At 40.5% G+C, this 21,072-nt stretch overlaps 1 protein-coding gene across 1 annotated transcript; it reads right to left on the bottom strand.

Moving 5' to 3' along the window:
* Positions 1–783: 783 nt before the first annotated feature.
* On the bottom strand, positions 784–20,234 carry LOC142488082 (uncharacterized). Its single transcript, XM_075588457.1, has 7 exons — positions 20,229–20,234; positions 18,500–18,563; positions 18,243–18,392; positions 17,367–17,420; positions 3,798–3,875; positions 2,740–3,432; positions 784–812 (listed from the first exon to the last, which is right to left on the bottom strand). The coding sequence occupies exons 1-7, from the start codon at positions 20,232–20,234 to the stop codon at positions 784–786; spliced, it is 1,074 nt and encodes a 357-aa protein (XP_075444572.1).
* Positions 20,235–21,072: the final 838 nt, after the last annotated feature.

Here is a 21,072-nt window from a genome sequence, read left to right as displayed (position 1 = left end):
CCATTCTTCTAGAATTAACTCTTCGTCTGCCTGCAACTGGTCGCTCCAGAAATGCAAGGCATTTGCATCCACGTTTGACCCAAACGCTGAATCCAGTATGACACACATCTCCTCCATGAAGCGCTCATAGGAATCGCCATTGCTTTCTTCAAACAATTGGTCCGGAGGTAGGTTCATTTCTTCGGATACCCATTCCAATGCATTTTCAGCTGAAAGGCTTGGTACATAATCATAGTAGTTATGTTCTTGTACAATGTGGGTTTCAGGAATGGAGGGTGCAGATATTGCAGCAGGTATCGATTCACACGGAACAGTAGTAGCGGATCCATTGCTATTGGCATTAGGAATAAATATGCCATTAAGCACAATATGTGTGCCCTCTTTCACGGTGAAATGTTTATCCTTGGCAATCTTCCAGAAACCATACCTGTCTTCTAGCTTATCCTGCACACGTTCAAAACACTCATTAGTTGATAAAGTGAATCTTACTGAGGATTTAAAATTGCGCGCATGCCCATGGTCTTGGTAATAAGGATACTTGGCTCTAATCAAATCATAGATTTGACCGGTGTTCGCTTTGTGTCCTGATGTCGACAAAATAGCTTCTGCTATCATGAATTTATACCCTCTGTGCGGATTCATATAATTTAACAATTCCTCAGCCATTGCAGATTAATTGAAAAGATGTCTGCAGCTCTCTGTTCTTTGCTCATAAGAATGAAACTGGTCAATGCCTAAAAATTTGCTGTGTTTCATTTTCAAGGTCATAAAAAGTATCAACTTTTACTCCTTTTTTGATCCACCAATTGTATCTGTTGAAATAATTGGTTTAACGTTTGTGGTTTGTGATAGCCGTTTGTCTGACAAACATGTATCATTTTTTATCTAGTTTCTCACAACATTGGTAGAATTTTAATTAAGTCACATTGTGGTTTTAGAAAAAATAAAATAGAGCACTGTCTAGAAATAGTGCTTACACAGCCATATAATGAAATAAACACACACACCTGCTAAAGTAACTTTTTTTTTCCCTCATACATTTCTGTGTGTATTTGAAAGTCTGGTTAACTCCCTGTCTGCATGAGTTTAACTACGTGTCTATATGTATATATATATATATCTCTCTCATAAATAAATATATATATATATATATATAGTCAGATAAGGCAGTTGGCACTCCAATAGGTGCTGGTAAGCCACAGGTGCACGTCCCATATAGAGAATGTAGTTATACGTTACCGTTCCAAGGATAGGTAAACAAGAGACAGCACTCAATGTTGAAAATCAAAGTGTATTAGTGAAAGCAAAAATACATCCAGAAACCCTTTGTATTTTTGCTTTCACTAATACACTTTGATTTTCAACATTGAGTGCTGTCTCTTGTTTACCTATCCTTGGAACCGGAACGGTAACGTATAACTATATATATATATATATATATATATATATATATATATATATATATATATATATATATATATAATATATATATATATATATATATATATATATATATATATATATATATATATATACATACATACATACATACATGAGTACACACAACATAATGATGCCAGTAAATATCCCTTTTATGAAACCTATTTAAATGGTGATAAACATGAGTGTATTAAGTAATAAACATTTGTTTTAGGCCAATAGTGTTATAGGCTCACAGGTAGTATACTTCACAAACATTAGGCCTGTATTATTAAAATACTGTGTTTTCACAAGGAAGCATGAAGTGTATGTTTTTTGTAAATAAATCTATACCATTTTAGATAGTACTATATATACATACATACACACACACACACACACACACACACAAAGTGTGTGTCTGTGTGTGTGTGTGTGTGCATATCCATACATACTACATATATATTAGTCTAAATTCAGAGATGTTCTTGAAACAAGAACACATAAATGATTAAAGGACAACATTACAATGCCCAGCCAAGGCAAAGGTAAGTAAAATTTAACACATAATCCTGCTGTACACGTACAAGAAAGATGTTTGCAGTTAAATAGGTGTGTTTTTAATTGCATGTGAATAATATGCACATGCAATGATTACATCAAGTAACACACCCAAATGCAATGTTTTGCTGCAAAGTCAATGGCAGCTTCTCTAAACATAGCAACTGGCTCCTGGTGGACCATTACTGAACAGATGATTAATACATCAATATTAATAACACTATTCATTAATTAGGACTGTTAACATTTCCAAAACTTCACGTGTACAAGAACATACTTGAAAGTTTGGAAACAACACAGTCTTCAGCATACATACAATATTAATTAGATAATCTGAAGTCAACAAAACAAGGCCAAAGACATATTTAGTGATTTATAACATTTATTTTTTTTGTTCCTTTTGAGAGCGAGTAACAGGCCTGCTTGTTGTCTCTTGTATTTTCCTTTTTCGTTTTGCAACAACTTTAGCCACAACAGAGCCACTTTGAGTGGCCTCTGGCACTTCACGGGCAGGGCTTGTGGCCAGTGACTCAGCTACAGGGCTTTTGGGCAGTGACTCAGCTACAGGGCTTTTGGGCAGTGACTCACCTACAGGGCTTTTGGGCAGTGACTGTTCACCGACAGGGCTTTTGGGCAGTGACTCACCTACAGGGCTTTTGGGCAGTGAGTGTTCACGGACAGGGCTTTTGGCCAGTGACTCACCTACAGGGCTTGTGGGCAGTGACTGTTCACGGACAGGGCTTTTGGCCAGTGACTCACCGACAGGGCTTGTGCCCACTGACACATGTGAGTAAGTTGGTAGACACTGCACAAGTGATGGTTGGTCTGTTTCATGTGTGTCTTTTTTTGTTTGTGTCCAAAAACTGGTCAGTAGTAACTGCTTGTGCTGTTTTGATTTTGTCGCCTCCTTTGTAGGTGTCAGCTCCTGATTTAGTACAGATGGCAGCGGTAGGATGTCGTCAGGAACCTGCTCAGCAATGTCTGCTACTTGACCGGTAACATTGGGACCTGGGGAATGAAGCTCAGATGCATGTGGTGAAAAATGACCAGCATGTAAAGATCCTGGCTGTGAGGTGTTGAAGTTGAAATGTGGTACAGTAGTCATTCTCAAGTAATTTGCTTGGGTTTGCTGAACAACTAATGCTTCGAATGAGGTGTTGATTTTTTGCAACTGTTTAGGCACTTCAATGAAGACTCTGTGGAGATGTGCCAATTGTGATATCGTTTCTTCCTGCAGTGCAATCATCCTTTCCAGCACTGTCATCAGATCAGAATGGCGACGATTTTCTGCTTCCACAATTTTTCCCTCAGAAGCTACAATTGCATCGTATGTGGTAGTTGATGGACGATTTGGCGGTAAAACTGTTTCAATTGGAACCTCTTCATGCTCACTTGATTGTATTTCTGTGTCTATGGCGGTGGCATCATCATCATCATCTTCATCATCATGTTCTACAAATAAATGTACACATTATTAAATGGCATGTTAATCTCTGCTGTGTTACTATGTAATTATACTGTGTCATAAGTAACACCTAACATGTTTCCATACGTTTTATAACCTCACATTAAAAACTACCTTGACTTAAGAATAATGTTTGGACTCAGTATGAAATATGAATGAATGAAAACTTGCTGTAAACTCAGAACTCCTACATGATAGTTAACATCACTAACACAATACATGTTGCCTTACACTTCATTTTCACTGACACTAAGTAATCCTATTTAAAGAACATGTGCAAAACAAATAATGAACATGACAACATTACATATAGAAGTGCACATATTATATGGCCACCAACTGATACACTCACCTTCTAGGTGTGTTGAGCTGCATGACCCAGGTGAAGACACTTGTTCCGTCTCAGGTGACACATGTCCTCCAGGGGCAACTATATATAACAATAACATTAGTTTTACATATACATGTGTAAATATTGAACATACAGTTATTGTATGTTCTGTATTTATGAGTACCTAACAGCATCAGTTCCTTAACCGAAAATGTGTGTGTGAAAGTGAACATAAATAGTTGTAATAACAATGTACATGGCTGTGTACTTAGAACTTTTGAGTTCCCTAACACACAACATACTATGTTTCTGCAGTAATGCGTGAGGATAAATAGATTAAAATTGTACATAAAAATCATATGTTGTGTAGTGATATCAGTATCATAATGTACATAACTATCATGAGATGAACATTCACAATGGTTATCATGAAGGTGGTCATATTGCAAAAAGTTTTGTTTTTGGTACAGGATATGTGTGGTAAATTAATAGAAGATGTGGCACACCTGAATGTGGCTGTAACTCAACAACACAACACATGCAGTGTGTGATAATGTGTCGTTGATAGTAGTTCAACTATAGATATGAGTGAACTAATGTGTGACGTACGCTTTGATAACTAATGAGTTGTTGGGGCATTTAGTAGCTAGAGTTACGCTTTCAAATGAGTGTGATTAACTTCAGTTGTGCTAGTCAGGTTGTAAGAACGGTATTCCCTTCCCATAAAAAGCCTAATCAGGCAGACCTTTCAATTACTTCAAACAGGTGAGAATGGTGTGAACTAAGTTGACCCTAAAATGAGCCTGTAATTTGTGTGTGTGCTGAACCCCACCCCCTCTGTTGACGTGTATGCTGTGATGAGATATTCATTGCAGCTGCTTTAACACAATGTTAGAGGAGCTAAATAGTCGTCTGCAGTGTTGATGTTATGAACACAATGACATAACATGTGCCTCATTATGCTGTCTGAATATGACATAAAGCACAAATGGACCTTTTCATAAACAACTATAGATGTGTTAGTGCAAGTGATGTTTGTAGGCCGTTGCATGCAATATATTTTATGCATGCTTACAATAGGCAGTAAAGTTGTGTTTGTAGGAGTAAAAGAAATAAAATACACAATAATATTATACATATTTATGTTCTGTACCTGTAGCTAGTAATAATTTCTCATTAGCATGTGTTACACATGTGTACTACCCTGTTGTTCCCCATCTTCGCCCACCATCAATTGCTTCCACTGCAGCAATGCATTTTGGGAATTCACATGTAAATGACCACGCAATGGCACGTGCTATATTAGTTATTGCTTTTAGTAGGACTACAACATATATGTATATTTTGAAATATATATATATACAGAATCAGACATATACATATATAGATGCAGGTATGCTTATATTGTGAAGACAGTATAAAAAGCATCGGAAATATGCAAAATAACTGTAAGCAACGACACGCCTAGTACAGTAATATTTCTCACCTGGTGGAAATTGTGAGGGATAAATTCCAATATCACGGTCACCAGCCAAGCCCTCGACGACGACGGGAAGTAATTTTCCCCGAAGCAGCTCTTCCAATGGAGTTAATATCAGACGTTGTGGTGTCGGCCCACCTCCAGTGCCAGTAGCATGCACGCGTTGGTCTTGTATTTTCCTTTTTAATTTTGACCTAATATCGTCAAATCTCTTGTGACAATTCCGCTTGTCCCTGACATGATTCCCACACGCATTGACCCCAATGACTATTGTGTCCCACATTTCTTTTTTGCTTGATGAACTTGTCCGCCCTTGAAAAACATTAAAAATATATGAGGTAAATTAATAATAATACAAGCACCAGTTTCCTACACTGCTAGCTGTTCCAAGAGAAAGCAAACATGCTGTTTTAGGTGTAATATGTGAAGCACATGAGCATTCACTACTAAAACTATACATGTAAGCAAGGTTGCATTAATATTGTATGCAGTTAACGCAAATTGTACGCCTGAGTTTTGTTGTCCTTGTAACGCATGATAAAAAGCTGTTTTTCCACACTAATTAACATAGAAAGATCTTCTGTACCCATATTTGCATATGAACAAAACTCAGACTCAGCAACTGAGCCACCAGCAGCACTCCCACTCCCAGCAGCAGCACTCCCACTCCCAGCAACAGCACTCGCACTCCTAGCACCAGCACTCGCACTCCTAGCACCAGCACTCCCACTCCCAGCAACAGCACTCACACTCCCAGCAACACCACTCACACTCCCAGCAACACCACTCGCAGCAACAGCACTCCCACTCCCAGCAATACCACTCGCAGCAACAGCACTCGCACTCCTAGCAACATCACTCCCCTGAACAGTACGTTCACTCCGACGCGTACTCGCACGAGTAGCACTCCCACTCCCACCAGCATCACTCTTCCCACGCTTTGCGGGCATACTTACAGCACTCACAAAAAACAGACAAGAAATGTACAGCCAATCACACGAAACACTTCCACATATAAAACAAGACAAAGATGTAAACAAAACAACAAAGGACAAAGCTCTCACAATACACAACAAGTCTCTCAGTCAATATGCAAATATTAAATCGCCCAGCTCTGTGCGTCTCTCTCTCTCTCACTCCCAACAACACAGAGAATGATTACCAGTACACGTTGCCTTTAAATATGGCACGCTATCCAATACATGCTTGTTTCGCCTGATTCAGCAAGATTTTTGATTGGCGAACGTAACATCACCCCGCCACGCACGCCGATACACCTGTGTGTGATCGGCAAATCATCGTGAGAGTGGGCGGATATGTTTTCGCCTTGATTTTGAATGTATTCGGCACTTACTGCATAAGGAGAGGAAAAATCGCCAATAACATGACTAATCGGTAAGCTTGTCGATTTCACATAATCGTCGCTTACTGCATGAGGCCCTAAATGTGATATTGTTGGCCTTAGTGAAGTAAAAAGAAAAGTTGAAGGCCTCATATATTTTCTTTTACAGAGGTACAGAAAATTGAAGAATCTGTGGAGTAGGCTTAATCATTAATAAAAGATGGAGAAACAACATAGTGGAGATGAAAGCTCATCGGAAACAGCAGCCAGAACCATCATTCAGCTTCCTATAGAGGCTTCAAATAATCCAAATGTATGCCCCAACCTCTAGTCACGCAGACAATGAAGGGAAAGACATCTACCATGACATCAACCAACTTAACAACAAAGGAAATGGTCACCTCAAGATCATTATGGGAGATGTCAATGCAAAGATTGGTGCCCAGCACAAAGACGAGGCATCAGTTGGTAAGTATGGTTATGGTTACAGAAAGTGGAAACTTCTACATCATGAATTCATTCTTCAAGTAGAATCCAAACAGAAAATAGACATGGAATGGACCCAATGGGGACAGGAATTAAATTGACCATAGCCTAGAACACATGATTGAAGACTGAAAAGTCCTTATACATTGTGACACAAGGCCTGACCACTGATTGGTTCACTGCAAATTACATCTGAATGCGAAGAGGGAGAGAAGAAAACTGATGTAAAAAAAAATGCAATAAACAAACAACATGTGAATGCATAGGGACACTTTATCAAACAATTATGAAGAACTTATGAAGATTGTAGTTCGGAAACAAAGCAATGCCAAAAACAAGAATCAAATGTGCAGGGCTGTGCAAGACAAGCCACCAATGTATAACTGAAGATGTAAGAACATTTTACTGTGATATGGTAAAGAAGACTGTACAAAAACCTTAAAGAAGATGAAGCAGTGATGAATGATTGGGATGAAGCAAATCATTGCAATCAAAGAAGACAATGGATTAAAATAAAAAAGACTATGGGGCGTATTCTAATAGCTTTGAAATTGTCAATGCCAAACAGCACGGTTTGACATGTTCGGAAGTTGTGGAATATATTGTGTGAAAAGACTCTCTTCTCTATCGCAAGTCACATTCTCTAAACCGCGTCTTAAAAAAATTGCCAAAAAAACACCTCTTGTTTTTTTGCTTGCTTTTAAGTGGAGTGAACATAATCTCATGAGACATCGTATCATACAGTACATGTCACGGGAGACCAGTACTTTTACACTGAAACCACATGGATCAATAGCTCCAGACGGGACAAAGTTATTGAATAAAATGAGATTTATTCTGGCAAGCCATCAGACAAAACAAAGATGCAGAAAACAAGATACAATACCAACTGGGGGGCTGGGAAGTAGACTCTAGCCTCGCTAGGTGCAGGGGCCTGCTTCAAGAAGGCTTGCTCTGTCCGCTTCTCGTCCAGGATATCAGAGTGTTGATCACACAGAAGCCACTCTGACATGTATCTCCAGCGGGTCACAGTCAAGATCCAAACTCCTTCACAGAATGTCTCTCAGATAAACTAGTGATCTGATCAGCAGTGCCTCTTATATATCCCCCTGTGACTATCCTTTACATGAGAAAGGGGCTGCTGGCCAATCAGAGCACAGATTGAGTTGGTATGAACAATGCCAGAGGAGGCGGCGTGCTAAATGTATCAAACTGTCTGGAGAGGGCTGAATTCAAACTGGCACACAGAAACAGTGCCTGCGGGGATGAGACCCAGCCTTAACTAAGTGGATTGCTGAGTCTTTCTCCATAGAAATGACAATAACAGTGGAATATCTAATTTACTTTCTTGAAGGGCTGACACCAAAAGCACATTGCAGTGATTTACACACAGACCACAAATCAAATCATAAGACATGCCGGCTTTCTAAACTGGGGGAAGGATTGTCACAGGGAATAAAGAATACCTGCTTACTGACATCACTTTTCCTTTTAGGTTATTTTACATTCCCCACACCAGTCATTAAATACATTTGGTTGATATACACATTGCTCAGCCAGCCAGTTTACACAGGTTTTTAGGGTAGCTAGCTGGTCTTAACTTTTATTATGTGAGGTTGGGTACCCCTACCGTCACAATACACAGTATATTAAGCAGTCATTTTAGACAGCATGTGTCAGTGCCGTGGGGCGACAGGGAGAAACAGAATGGGCTAGGTGTTTGGAGGTTTTAGTGATAGTATGCATTATTTGCAGGTTATTGTATTTTCCATGACAAATGTTATTGTCTTGTCAGTGTGAAAGTTTTTTTTTATAGAGTCATTTAATAGTTTTTTTTTATTTTCAATCACTGTTTTTTGTGTGTGTTTCGGGGAGTGAGTGAAATGGAGGGGAAGCGTGAGAGTGGACGTGGAAGTGAGAGGAGTTGGTGTGAGAGGAGTGTGAGGAGTGGAGGTGTGAGGAGAGGAAGTATGAGGAGTGGAGGTGTGGGGAGTGGACATTTATGGGAGGTAAGGAGGCCTAGAGTGGCCTATGTAAGGGTAGGGTGTCTAGCAGGGATCCCGGGACCATGGGCGCAAGACAGCTCTTGGAGGAGTGCTGAGGAAGAGAGGGAAGGACAGCATACCTCTGAAGTCCCAGATATCATGGCTCAGGCACCTGATGCGTCTTGGTGGAGCAAGTGGTGAGGCGGTATGATTGGCTGTTTTGTCGTTTAGCAGGTAACAACACCAATAACAGAAGTGCAGTGTCCCAGTTAAAGCTGCAGACCATGCACTATCTTACATTCTAGAAACAGGTGGAAGAAACCTCCCAATAGTAGAGCTTAACGAAGCACGTGAGTCGGCAATGATGAATAAATGCGCATCAAAGAAAGTGTAGACAATCCAGTTAAAATTCATTCCTAATGATCTTGATCCTATTGTGCTCTAATATGAATGGGTTAATATAGCATTGAATTGGGGATGTCTAAGGGAGAATTCAAGCAGGATCAACCAAGGACTCCCAAAAAGGTCTGTAGTAAGACACCCTAGAGCTGGATTATTGCTGGTAAGTGAGTGATTGAAAATATTGAAATGTACTCACTGATGTGTAGTCCTGGAGAGGCATGCCACAGCTGTAGTGAGAACTGCAAAATGAAGTTTCTTCCATCTGGGAGAAGCATGCCGTGCACTGCATGCACTCAAGGAGCGACTGATGCCACTGGGTCTCTAAAAAATCATCTTTATTGAAGTCTGCAAACCATGTAACACCGCCACAAGTAGCTCGAGGAGGACGCTCCACGCACGAAAACGCGTCAGAGCATCCTCCTCGAGCTACTCGTGGCGGTGTTACATGGTTTGCAGACTTCAATAAAGATGATTTTTTAGAGACTCAGCGGCATCAGTCTCTCCTTGGCACTTAACTGTATGCAGTGCACGGCATGCTTCCCCCAGAGGGAAGAAATTTCATTTTGAAATATCTTACATTCGCATTTATTTTAAATAAATCAGTTCTGTCCTACGAGAAAATACTTGTAACATTTAAAAAAAAACAACTCTGAATGACATTTTTAATGTATTATAATGTAACCAGCATTTTTAATTTCTATAGCAACCATTTACAAAGTCACATCCCCTTCCTCTTCTGAAACAGGCTCTGGCACACCTCTTTTTGAGCCATGCCCGCTCTCTAGCAGTGCACAAATTCCATCTAGTGACTGCCTGGTCACATGATCTTCCCCACAGAACTTTGCATCTTTGGTCCTCTTCTTCTGCACTGACAGCCATTTAGTGAGCCCCAGAGCCAAATCTTCGCCGATCGACCGGCAACTTAGCTAATTACTTATCATTGTGTGGATTGTATTGATGAACATATTAAAGGGGAAAAATGACTTTTCACATTTCCACACTCACATTTATATGTCAAATACATTCATGCTGTAGCTCAGTGGCGGGGTAAATATTTAACACTTAGGAGACATGGCCCATTTTACAAAGGCCCCCCCTTATTGATCCTGTTCTAATAAACACTTAATTCTTATTAAAACACCTGGAGTGCTGGATACTTCTTTTTTCCCCAATGATAAAAGAGGGGATACGTTTGGGAAAAGCAGCCAGCTTCAGTGTCTGGCAAAATAAAATTAGATGAACACCCCTATTAAGTATTATATTTAAAATGAGAGAAAAAAATACCAGTTGTCAAATACTATTATAGTAAAGTGCAGTAATGTTACATTTATACAGAGTAGCTTCACATCACTTTGTAGCAGTGGAGGAGTTAATCTTTGGTCGAAATATAGAAAATATGATGGTATAAACCTTCAACACTGCTTTAAATCCAGGGCAAAGTTACAAGCTGACTTTAAGCTGGATGGCAGAGGATTTAGTAAACAGCTTGGGAAGTAAAACTGGTTAAAATACAATTAGGGAGCTGAGATCTCAGCAGAGTGCAGAAACCGCTATTAGACAGGTAATCCATAGAATGAGGCTGACCTTTTTGTACAAGCCTGCAAATAAAAGGCTTGAATAGATAGAGATGAAGCAGAACAGCTGTAAACACCCAGCAAACAAAGCCAGGAAAGTTAAAGTTGATCATTGAAAGAGGAAGAATGATTCACATGTTAGACCTTAGGCTTTAAGGGGCCTATTTTAGTAGCCTTCATAAAAAAAATCACTGGGCCGGTTACGCCACCAGTGTTTTCAGTGTATTTATCACGGTATTGAGAAAACTCTGAATATCTGTGATAGCAAACTGACCAAAATTGGCGAGGAACCAGCGACGTGATGTTCGCCACTCTCGAAAGGGCTCACCCGGCGATCTGCAGTGATTAGGGCGGGTCCTCCCTCCGCGCATATCTCGCCAGCGATTGCAGGCTTTTAATAAAAATGTTAATACTAGTGTACAAGAGCAGGGGGTCTCCGGAGCAGAACCGCGTTGACCGGACCCCCTGCTTCCCGAGATACAGGCCCCTTTATGGTGTGCCGGTATCTCCTATGCATTTAAATGTCTCAAGTCACGGGACCGTGTGCATATTTTTTATATATAAATATATGTGTTTCAAAATGGTCACACTCTCCTAAAAAAAAAAGCCCTTGGTGACTGATAGCCGTGCCAGGTAAATGGAGAAATGTATTTAAATATACACTAAATACCAGCACCAACAAGTATGAAATAAATAAACCCACTATTTATTTATTTTTATTTATAAAATGTTTTACCAGGAAGTAATGTATTGAGAGTTACCTCTCGTTTTTAAGTATGTCCTGGGCATAGAGTTAAAATGACAAATAATACATGGTTACAAGTACAGTTACATATACGAACAGGGTATACATTATATACAATACATTGCAAGCACAGTTAAAGAAGATGTATATTATAGGTGTTTGTAACAGTTACAGACAAGATTAAAATGTGAGACAGCCTTAGTTTTGAAAGAACTTAAACTGGTGGCGGCTTTGAGAGTCTCAGGTAGATTGTTCCAGTTGTGAGGTGCATGGTAAGAGAAGGAGGAGCGGCCGGATACTTTGTTGAGCCTTGGGACCATGAACAGTCTTTTGTAATCTGATCTCAGATGATAAGTGCTGCATGTGGTAGGGGTGAGGAGCTTGTTCAGATAGATGGGTAGCTTGCCGCAAAAGTATTTGAAGGCAAGACAGGAAAGGACTTTGCGCCTAGACTCAAATGATGACCAATCTAGTTATTTGAGCATTTCGCAGTGATGTGTGTTGTAGTTGCATTGGAGAACACATTTTTGCAAAATCTAGGAATACTGCACCAGTGAGTTGTCCCCGTTCCATTCCACACTGGATTTCATTGCAAATTTTTAGCAGGGTAGTTACGGTGGAGTGTTTGGGGCAAAAGCCAGATTGGAATTGGCTAGGGAAATTTGTCTTCGTATAGTAATCGCTTAATTGGGAGTGGACACATTTGATTTCATACTTGTCATTCTTGGTATTTAGTGTATATTTATACACTTCCTCTCATATATATACCCTACAGTTCAAAGACTGACACCGGTGCATTCTCAGGGTCTATTTTTAAGGGAACACGATAAGGCCAAGCTTTGGTTCAGGCCTTTTGGGCTCATTGTATTAAGTGTGTGTATCCAATAGCATTCACGTTGGAGAAGGAGTTCTTGATTTCCCCCCTTTGGTGGTCTGTTAACCCAGTCAATGGGCACACAGCACACTTTAAGTATAAAAGTTGATGGCACTGAGATCCTGAGAACATACCAGTGTCAGTCTTTGAACTCTAGGGCATTATCCATGTGTGCAATGATCCCTCAAAGGGATAGCATGGCATACTATTCTGGACTGCTGACTTCTGGCATTGAACCCTGTATGGGTGCCTTATCACTGTTAAATACCCTGCTAGGTATACCTTGGTTAACACTGTCTGGATAGCTGTGCCTCATACTCTAATATGTGTAGCACTGTTCCCCCACCCGCCTAGTGGGAGATACAGCTTCTGCTACCTATAGTGTGGTGCGAGTACATGTTAGGGTCAGGAGAGCTGAGATTATCTGCGGTGGTATGGAGGTTGGTTCCCTTGGGTGTCTGGGGCCCTTGAGTGGTCCTCGCAGGCCACCGGGGCCCAACAGGGGTCCCTGGGTCCTCCCTGCAGGTGTCTGTGGGTCCTCATGTTATCTCCGTGGGCATTGGGGGTCCTCGGGTGGTCCCCTGGGGTCCCCGCTGGCACCCCGGGGTCCCCTCTGGCCTGCAGTACCATTCCTGTATTTAAAAAAAATAAAACATGGCCTACATTTCAATAAATACACCTCCCCCGAGAAAACACATACAGTACAATAATGGGCACAATAACAATTATCCATATATGAATAATAGATTATTTGCCCATTATTAAACACAATATTAGCCAGCCAGCATAAATAAACTAAATAAAAACCGTTCTACGAACGGGCAGAAATCACAAAGAATTTCTAAGTCCCCGCACATGCGCTATACGGACAGGCAGAAATCGCAAAGAATTTCTAAGTCCCCGCGCATGCGCAATACGCACAGGCCAAAATGGAAATCATTTCTAAGTCCCTGCGCATGCGCAGAAGACATCATATGCGTCGCTAATGGTTTATGGCCTTAGAAGCTCTGCAAACGATCGGCAAAACATTTAAACATGGCACAATAAAGGTATAATTCTAAGGATTCCACAGAGATTGTATTTCAGTAGCTTATTTTGAGTATTTGAGTAGTTTATTGAGTCAGTTTGGGCGCGAGCTCAGTGCGCATGCGCAACAGCTGATAGCTATTGATTTTGCAATCATGGTACTTAAAGGGTATTAAAGGGTTCAGCCCTCTCTCCCCCAGTAAAATTTGTCCCTGAAGAAGCTCCTTTGCTGGAGGGAAACGCGCGTTGGACGCGCAACGTTGTCAGTTTCCTACTTGGAGCTGTTTTAATGTAGTGTTTGCAGTCTCCTGGTTCTATTTGTGTAGACCTCAGAATTTGGTTATCTATCTCCACAGTCAGTGAGCCTGCCTTTCCTGCTCTCCATGACATGTGTTTTCACAGAGCTTATGCTGTGAACTCACTTATAAAATTGCTGTGAGTGTCACCTTCATCATGTTGTGAACTCACTATTATTACTGCTGCATGTGTCAGCTCTACCACTTAAGCACTTGTACTTCAACATACTGACAATTCATCATTGAAGTGCCTAGTGGTATTAACTATAGCAGGATCGCTGGATATTCATTCATTTAATTGGTCGCTGACTTGTACATATATATATATATACTTACCATCTGGTCTCACAGTTGCTCCAGAGGGGTTAATACCGTGACTCATAGCATCCTTTGTTCCCTACATTCCACCAACATTTAGTTGTCAATTGGGATAGTATAATCATACATTTGATGACATGGATGCTTGGTAGTGTTGATTTAATTTATTTTTAAACTCACAGTTCACAACTCTTTGCTAATATATGTTTTAAGTAAATCTATTAAAAGTTAACTTTTACACTTTGTTGGTGTGCAGTTTAGTGAATTCTTTTAGGGGGCACATTCATTTTGTGTTTCCCCTTCCCCTTTTCTGATTCACTTTTCAGTTCACAGTTTGCACCCACAATTTGATTACCTCATTCACGTATTTAATTACTTCATTCAATTACTATGGTCCTGTGATCACTCCCTAACTCCTTTGTGTTGTTTCTTACTGTTCTACTTACCCCTGCCAACATGAAGGGCATACTCATCAGCATACTGCAGGGCCACGTCCTCCGATGCCAGCAACAATACATAAAAAAATACAATCTTATGGCCCCTAACCCCTTAATCACCTCTAGTGGTTAATAACCGCTATAGTAATTAAGGGGTTAAACAAACCTCCCCCACTACCCACCTGGGATGCTTAACCGCCCACCCTGAACCATCTATACCCACCCAGTACCCATTGAGTGGCATAGTAGTACATCATACCCATATAATATGGGCATGATAAGCTACTATAGCAATCAATGGTCACCCTAATACAAATGCATGAATGTCCAAAATACACAATAATAAAACAGATAGAACAAGCACCTAAACACCAATAAACAAAAATTCAAAGCACTGGCCAACCAAGCAATTAACTAAATAAAACCACTAGCAAATCAATTAAATAAATAATACCACTAACAAATACATTAAATAAAGCACACCACTAGCCCCAAATTAAATGTAAGCTAAAACCACTAACCAACACAACAATTAATTAATACAACCACTACACAGCACCAATTTAAACCATTAGCCAACAAAATACATCATTAAAAAAAGCGCAAAACAATCTGAAATAAAAAAAAATCAAGACATCACAAATCAAAAGAATTCAATCTAAATAATACAAATGAATAGAAAATATAACAGTCAAAAGAATAAAGCATTTGCCAACAAATGCATTGGCTATAACTGTATTCATCTGTACCCTAAACTGGTACATATTAATACATTAGCAGTCAATGGGCAATGATATACATTAAAAAAATTAAAATCCAAGAAAAAACATGTAAAAATCAAAGTACATACATTCAATTTTTATCTTACAGTACCTTGAATCAGGAAGCTCTCGTCCGGTGACGTCATGAAACTCAATCCAACTCCATCCACCATGAAGATCCGAACCAGGTGACCAAAATCTTCTTTCTTTCATCTTGTACTGCTGCGGCCAAGTTTATTCGAGCATTTGCCCGTTCTTGGCCGCAGCAGTATCCTGGCGCGCGCCGGAGGGTGACGGGCGTGCGCCGAAGCAGCGGAAGAGCGCCCTCCGATCGGGGCGCTCTCCCTACCGCTGCCGGGTCCGCCGGGTCCCCCGGAACCCCCTGCCGCCGTCCCGCGATCGCCTCGGGGAGCCCTGGACGCGCGTGCAGGGGGCGCAGGCTCCCGATGACGCGTGACCGCGCGGCACGCCGAGGGGCGGCCACTAGCAAGCCGGGAAATCTCCCGGCTTGCTGTACCGGCCACACTTTAATAATGTGTGTCGGTAGTGTATCACCTTCTTCTTTCTTCATCTGTGACTTTTTTTTTCTTTTCTTTATCTTCTGTCTTCATCTGTCAATCCAATAACCCCATGTTAAATCCACGATGTTGACACAACGGCTTCTTGAGCTCAATGAGGCGTCACGGTCTTAAATATGACCTGTGATGTCACTTTTGATTGTAAAATGGTTCTCACGCCTGTGATTGGCTATGATATCATGTTTTTTTTTTTTTGGAAGTGACGTCATGTAAAGGAAGTGAAGCCAGCCAATCAGAATGGCTGTGCTTCCTTTCCCTTTAACATGATGTCAATAAATCCAAAATGGCTGCCCTCATGTGGTACTTCAGCTAATCAGATTGTGAGAACTACTGTATATCCCCAATCTGATTGGCTGAAGTACCATGTGACGCCTGCCATTTTCGCTTTAGTGACGTCATGTTAAAGGGAAAGGAAGCACAGACATTCTGATTGGCTGGCTTCAGTCCCATTCATGAAGCAACATAAAAAAAAAGAGCACATGTTTTTCACATTCAATCAAATGGCGTGTGAACCATTTGCTGCCCAAATGTGACGTCGCAGGCCATATTTAAGGCCGTGATGCCTCATTTGAGCCCAAGAAGCCGACGAGACAACATCGTGTTGTGCATCTACCATTGTGTTTTTGGATTGTCATTTTCCTACCTCTGACTTGTGATAACTCTTTCTGGACACCATGATAACACGTGTCAGACCTATCGGTAGGGTCATAGCAAAGCATTCCGTGAGGCAGTGATATTATCGAAGCTACCTGAATAGGTCCCTATGTCAGTAAGGCCATGGATTCCTCAAGCTCTTCTGGTTACTTTTGTTACTAAAGGGTTATTAAGGTTATTAGTTTTTTTTATTTATGTATTTCATACTACCTACAGTTTTTTCCTGAGCTAAAAGAATGAAATTTACTATGGTATATCAAAGCCAGCAAAATACACGTGATGTAAGACTGCATCGTCCTTAACAGTTTTGACCAAAGAAGTAAACACCAAATGGCTCCCTGCAAATTACATCTTATTGCAAAGATCGAAAGAACAAAACTGATCTAAAAGAAAAAAAAATAACAATCAAGAACATAACGGCAGGGAATTTCTGCTGAAAAATCGCTTCAGCTTTTGCAAGATGAATGGAGATACTTTAATACACAATTATTATAAACTCATGAAGATTGTAGTTTAAAATGCAAAAATTGTAGGAATTGCCAACAAAAAACAGCATAAGAAATATCAGATGACACAAAGAAATGAGAAGAAATAAAGCAACCCCAACATACAAGAACAAAAATTTAATTTACAGAGCTGTACAAGATGATCCAAAAGTGTAGAACTGAAGATGTAGGAAAATGTTACTGCGACATGGTGAAAAGACAATCAAAGATACAAGTTTAAGGAAGATAAAGCAGTGAGGTGTAATTGAGAAGAAGTCAATGATTGCACTAAAAGAACATGATAGATCAACAATAAAAGATTGCACTTTTATTGGGTAGCTCTGCTGGCTGATACTATACATCTTATATGCACTGACCTTGGCCCCTTGAAGACGCACTTACCAGAACACCCTCCTACTGTCACTGCAAGTTCTCCTCACTTACCACGTAGATTGTAAGCTCTCAGGGCAAGGACTCCTTTTTCTACTGTTTTATGTCTGAAGCGCTTATTCAAATTATGTGTTATAACATATTATGTCACGTGTATTACTGCTGTAAAGTCCTATGTACCTGGATGGTGCTACTGTATATAAATAAATATATGCAAAAAACATGAAAAAAACAGGCGCACTCCTAGTGAATTAAAGTACAAAAATAATTTATAGGACTATAAAATATAAAATATTAAAAAATATAAAAAACGCACTCACAAACAGAGCTAAGGTATAAGCATGTATGAGTAATACTCAATCGCCAGAAAACTGCATGGGTCCACGCCAGAATTTCAGTAGATGGTAAGGTGCCTTCTTTTCTGCATGTGGTAGTACAGCAGGGGAGTGTTGGTAATCTGTATGCCGGATGATGTAAACACTGTGTCCCAAGGAAACACTTCCTCCGGCTACACAAAGGTTCCCAGCAAGAAACTGAAAGGGTAACCCGCTCTCTGCAGCCTGGAAATTAGTTCACTGTTTGGCTTGTGATAAAATCAGCTGCTACACTCGCCGCTCCATTGTACATACTTACAGATGTAGCCAACACGTTTGACAGTCCTACCCGTTCTTGCGCACAGAAGAGCAATGGCCACTTTTCCCACTGGTGCATGGTGTATGTTCCACGCGTCAGGGGTTGCAATAATGTTGTCTACATCTGTATCATAAAGAGAGTTAAAGACCTCTACAAGAAATTGTAAAAGAACACAGATAAAACAGTGCGTAAACAAGCAGATAAAGAGTGAGAAGAAAACACCAATGATGTACAATGTGTTCTTCCTGAAAAAGTACCAAAGGCGATACATTCCATAAAGAATAGGAAGGCTCCCAGGGAAGATGGAATTACATCTAAAATCTTGAAAATAGCAGGAAAAGTAGAGAAAATCTTTGCAAAGCTCTTTACATGCTGCTTAAAGAAAAGGAAAATTCCAGAACATTGGAGCAATGACACTGCAGGAGGTGGCCCGCAGTGGAAAGGGTAAAAGCAGAGGCCCCACGCTCCTTTCTCTTCCTCCTTTGTTGGCTCTGGGATCAAACTTCTAACCAAAGGGGGGTGGTTGAAGGAGGGGTGCACGCTCTCTCCTCCAGCATCCCCTACCAGTCGGGTGAAAGTTGAATCCCGGCACCAACAGGAGGGAGAGGAGTGAGCAGAGGGAGCGCGGGACCCCCAAAAGCATGAAGCCAAGGGCGGCCTCCGTCGTCGTCTTGAAGGCAAATAATTGTTCAATAAAGAGGGGCCCTTTGCGGCCAAAATCGGAATGCGGGTGTCATATTCTCTAGCCTGCAGTACCTATACTTGTCCACCGGGATTGCTGCTGCTAAACTAAGGAACATTCCAGACCCTGATACCTGACACCTCTGCACCTGTGCTCTACCTCTCAGCCTGCATATATAAACCTCCCTTTCCTGTTCCTCCCTTGCCTGTTTATACTGGTTCTTAGCTCCTGCAAGGTTCCTGTGTTTACTGCTGTGCTAGCTATTGCTATCATCCTGTTCCAGTCTCCTCGTTGCCGACCTCTGCTTGTGACCCCTACTACGCTCCCTGCTGTTCCTGCCACTGGGATCCACTTCAGCCGAAGTCCAATCCCTGACAGCGGGAATTAACACAGCCACTAATAATGCATTAATGACCCCAAATCGTGATCATATTTCTATCCAATTTAGTGCACTTTATTATAAGTTATTGATGTACTGAAACCCTGCTTATGTTACATTTTTGTTAGCCCCCCTCCATCTCCTCCTCTTCCCACTCCTACCACATCAACCATTAGATTTCATGAAGATACAAACAAGATAAGGATGAGTAAGAGATTGCGACAGAGAGACACAACGTCACCAAAGCTTTTCACTGTTTTGTTTTTTTTTTAATGGAGAATTAAAATGTTCTCCCAATTTGTTTAAAGAAATAAACAAAACAAAAAAAATCTGACGATGAGACTTTTTTGGGTCTAGACTTGACTTTTACTAGGATTCAAAAATGTTTTCAACTTGAACTTCTGAACAAACTTTGAAGTTCATGATTAGACTTGTGTAACATTTTCCCCTAAGTTCACAAACAACTGGCAATTTTAGAAACAGGGAGCGATACCTGTGAACACACCTTACATTGAAATATGCAAATATATTTAAAGGATTTTAATTGGCAGGTATCTCAGGTGCTCTCTCACTATTCTTTCTTGCTTCTTAAGTGTTTCTGGGCTATTCTTCCTTCCAGTACTTATTCATACACTGGAGTTAAATGAAGCGTCTGAAACCCAAATGCCATAAACGTTGTGTGATTTCCTCTTTCTTCACAGGTCACATTTTAATGCAGCTCACAGAAATATGTTTAGTGACCCAGGAAACGAAATGGTTTCCTATAGTTCAGCTATAAACAGTACACAAAACTAAAGAGTTTGACAGTCGAATGGTGCAGGATAATGTCAACTAACTAAAAACATTAGCAAAGGTTGAAAATAATAAAAGATCATAAATCATTTTTTGCAAAGGAGCAATCAATTATTTACACAATGGCTCTTACCTCCATGTAGCCATTACAAACCAAGTACATGCTGACAATGCTGTCTATTATTACTTCGTTTTGATGAATGCATGTCAAACCATTTGCTATGTAATGTGCACGTCATTGTTATTTAACTGAGACACAAATCACAGTGTGCACAGAATGACAAATGATTACAGTGAGCTGGATTCCCACAAATATTTTCATTTGTAGGACTTTTTTCTTCTTCTCCTTTTCCTGCAAAGCAACTCTAAGACTAATTTCAGTCAGATCACACATGGCAGACTGCTAGACTAGTCAGGATATGAAGGCGTTTGAAAATGAATGTCTATTGTGCCATGCCGCCTGTCTCCCCCTTACATCGGAAGTATCTTGCTCTTACTGTATTTATGTATTTTAACTTTCTATGACCCAGTGTTCTTATTTCACAGTCTCCTGTTGTGAGCAGTAACACTTGAACATTGGAGAAGCCAAGTAGTGAGGGGGAGACAGCAGGTGGGCGGCTGTTTTGTGCTGCTTCATTTTTTGTGAAGCACAAATATTTGGTCAGTTATCTTTTGCATTCTTCTATTCTAAAATGATTCGACATCAATGGAGGCCATCGTGTGTGATGGCTGAGGGGAATGTTGAACAGACTGCCCAGCATTTAAACATTGGAGGAAAATTGATGACATCTCTGGACCAGTTATTGCCATATGCTGAGTTGAGGAAACAACATAAATATTATGGGGCATATTTAATAACCGGCAGGCTGGATAGAAGAAGCCTTCCAGCTTATTTACTAAGCAATTTGAATGGGCCTCCTGGCCATACCACAGGCAGTGCTGCTCCAAAACGTGTGGTCTGGGAGACGGTGATGTGG

This window comes from Ascaphus truei, chromosome 2 (assembly GCF_040206685.1).
Source record: "Ascaphus truei isolate aAscTru1 chromosome 2, aAscTru1.hap1, whole genome shotgun sequence".
Classification (NCBI taxonomy): Eukaryota; Metazoa; Chordata; class Amphibia; order Anura; family Ascaphidae; genus Ascaphus; species Ascaphus truei.
Note: the sequence above shows the minus strand (reverse complement) of the source record. Positions and strands in the feature narration are given on the sequence as shown.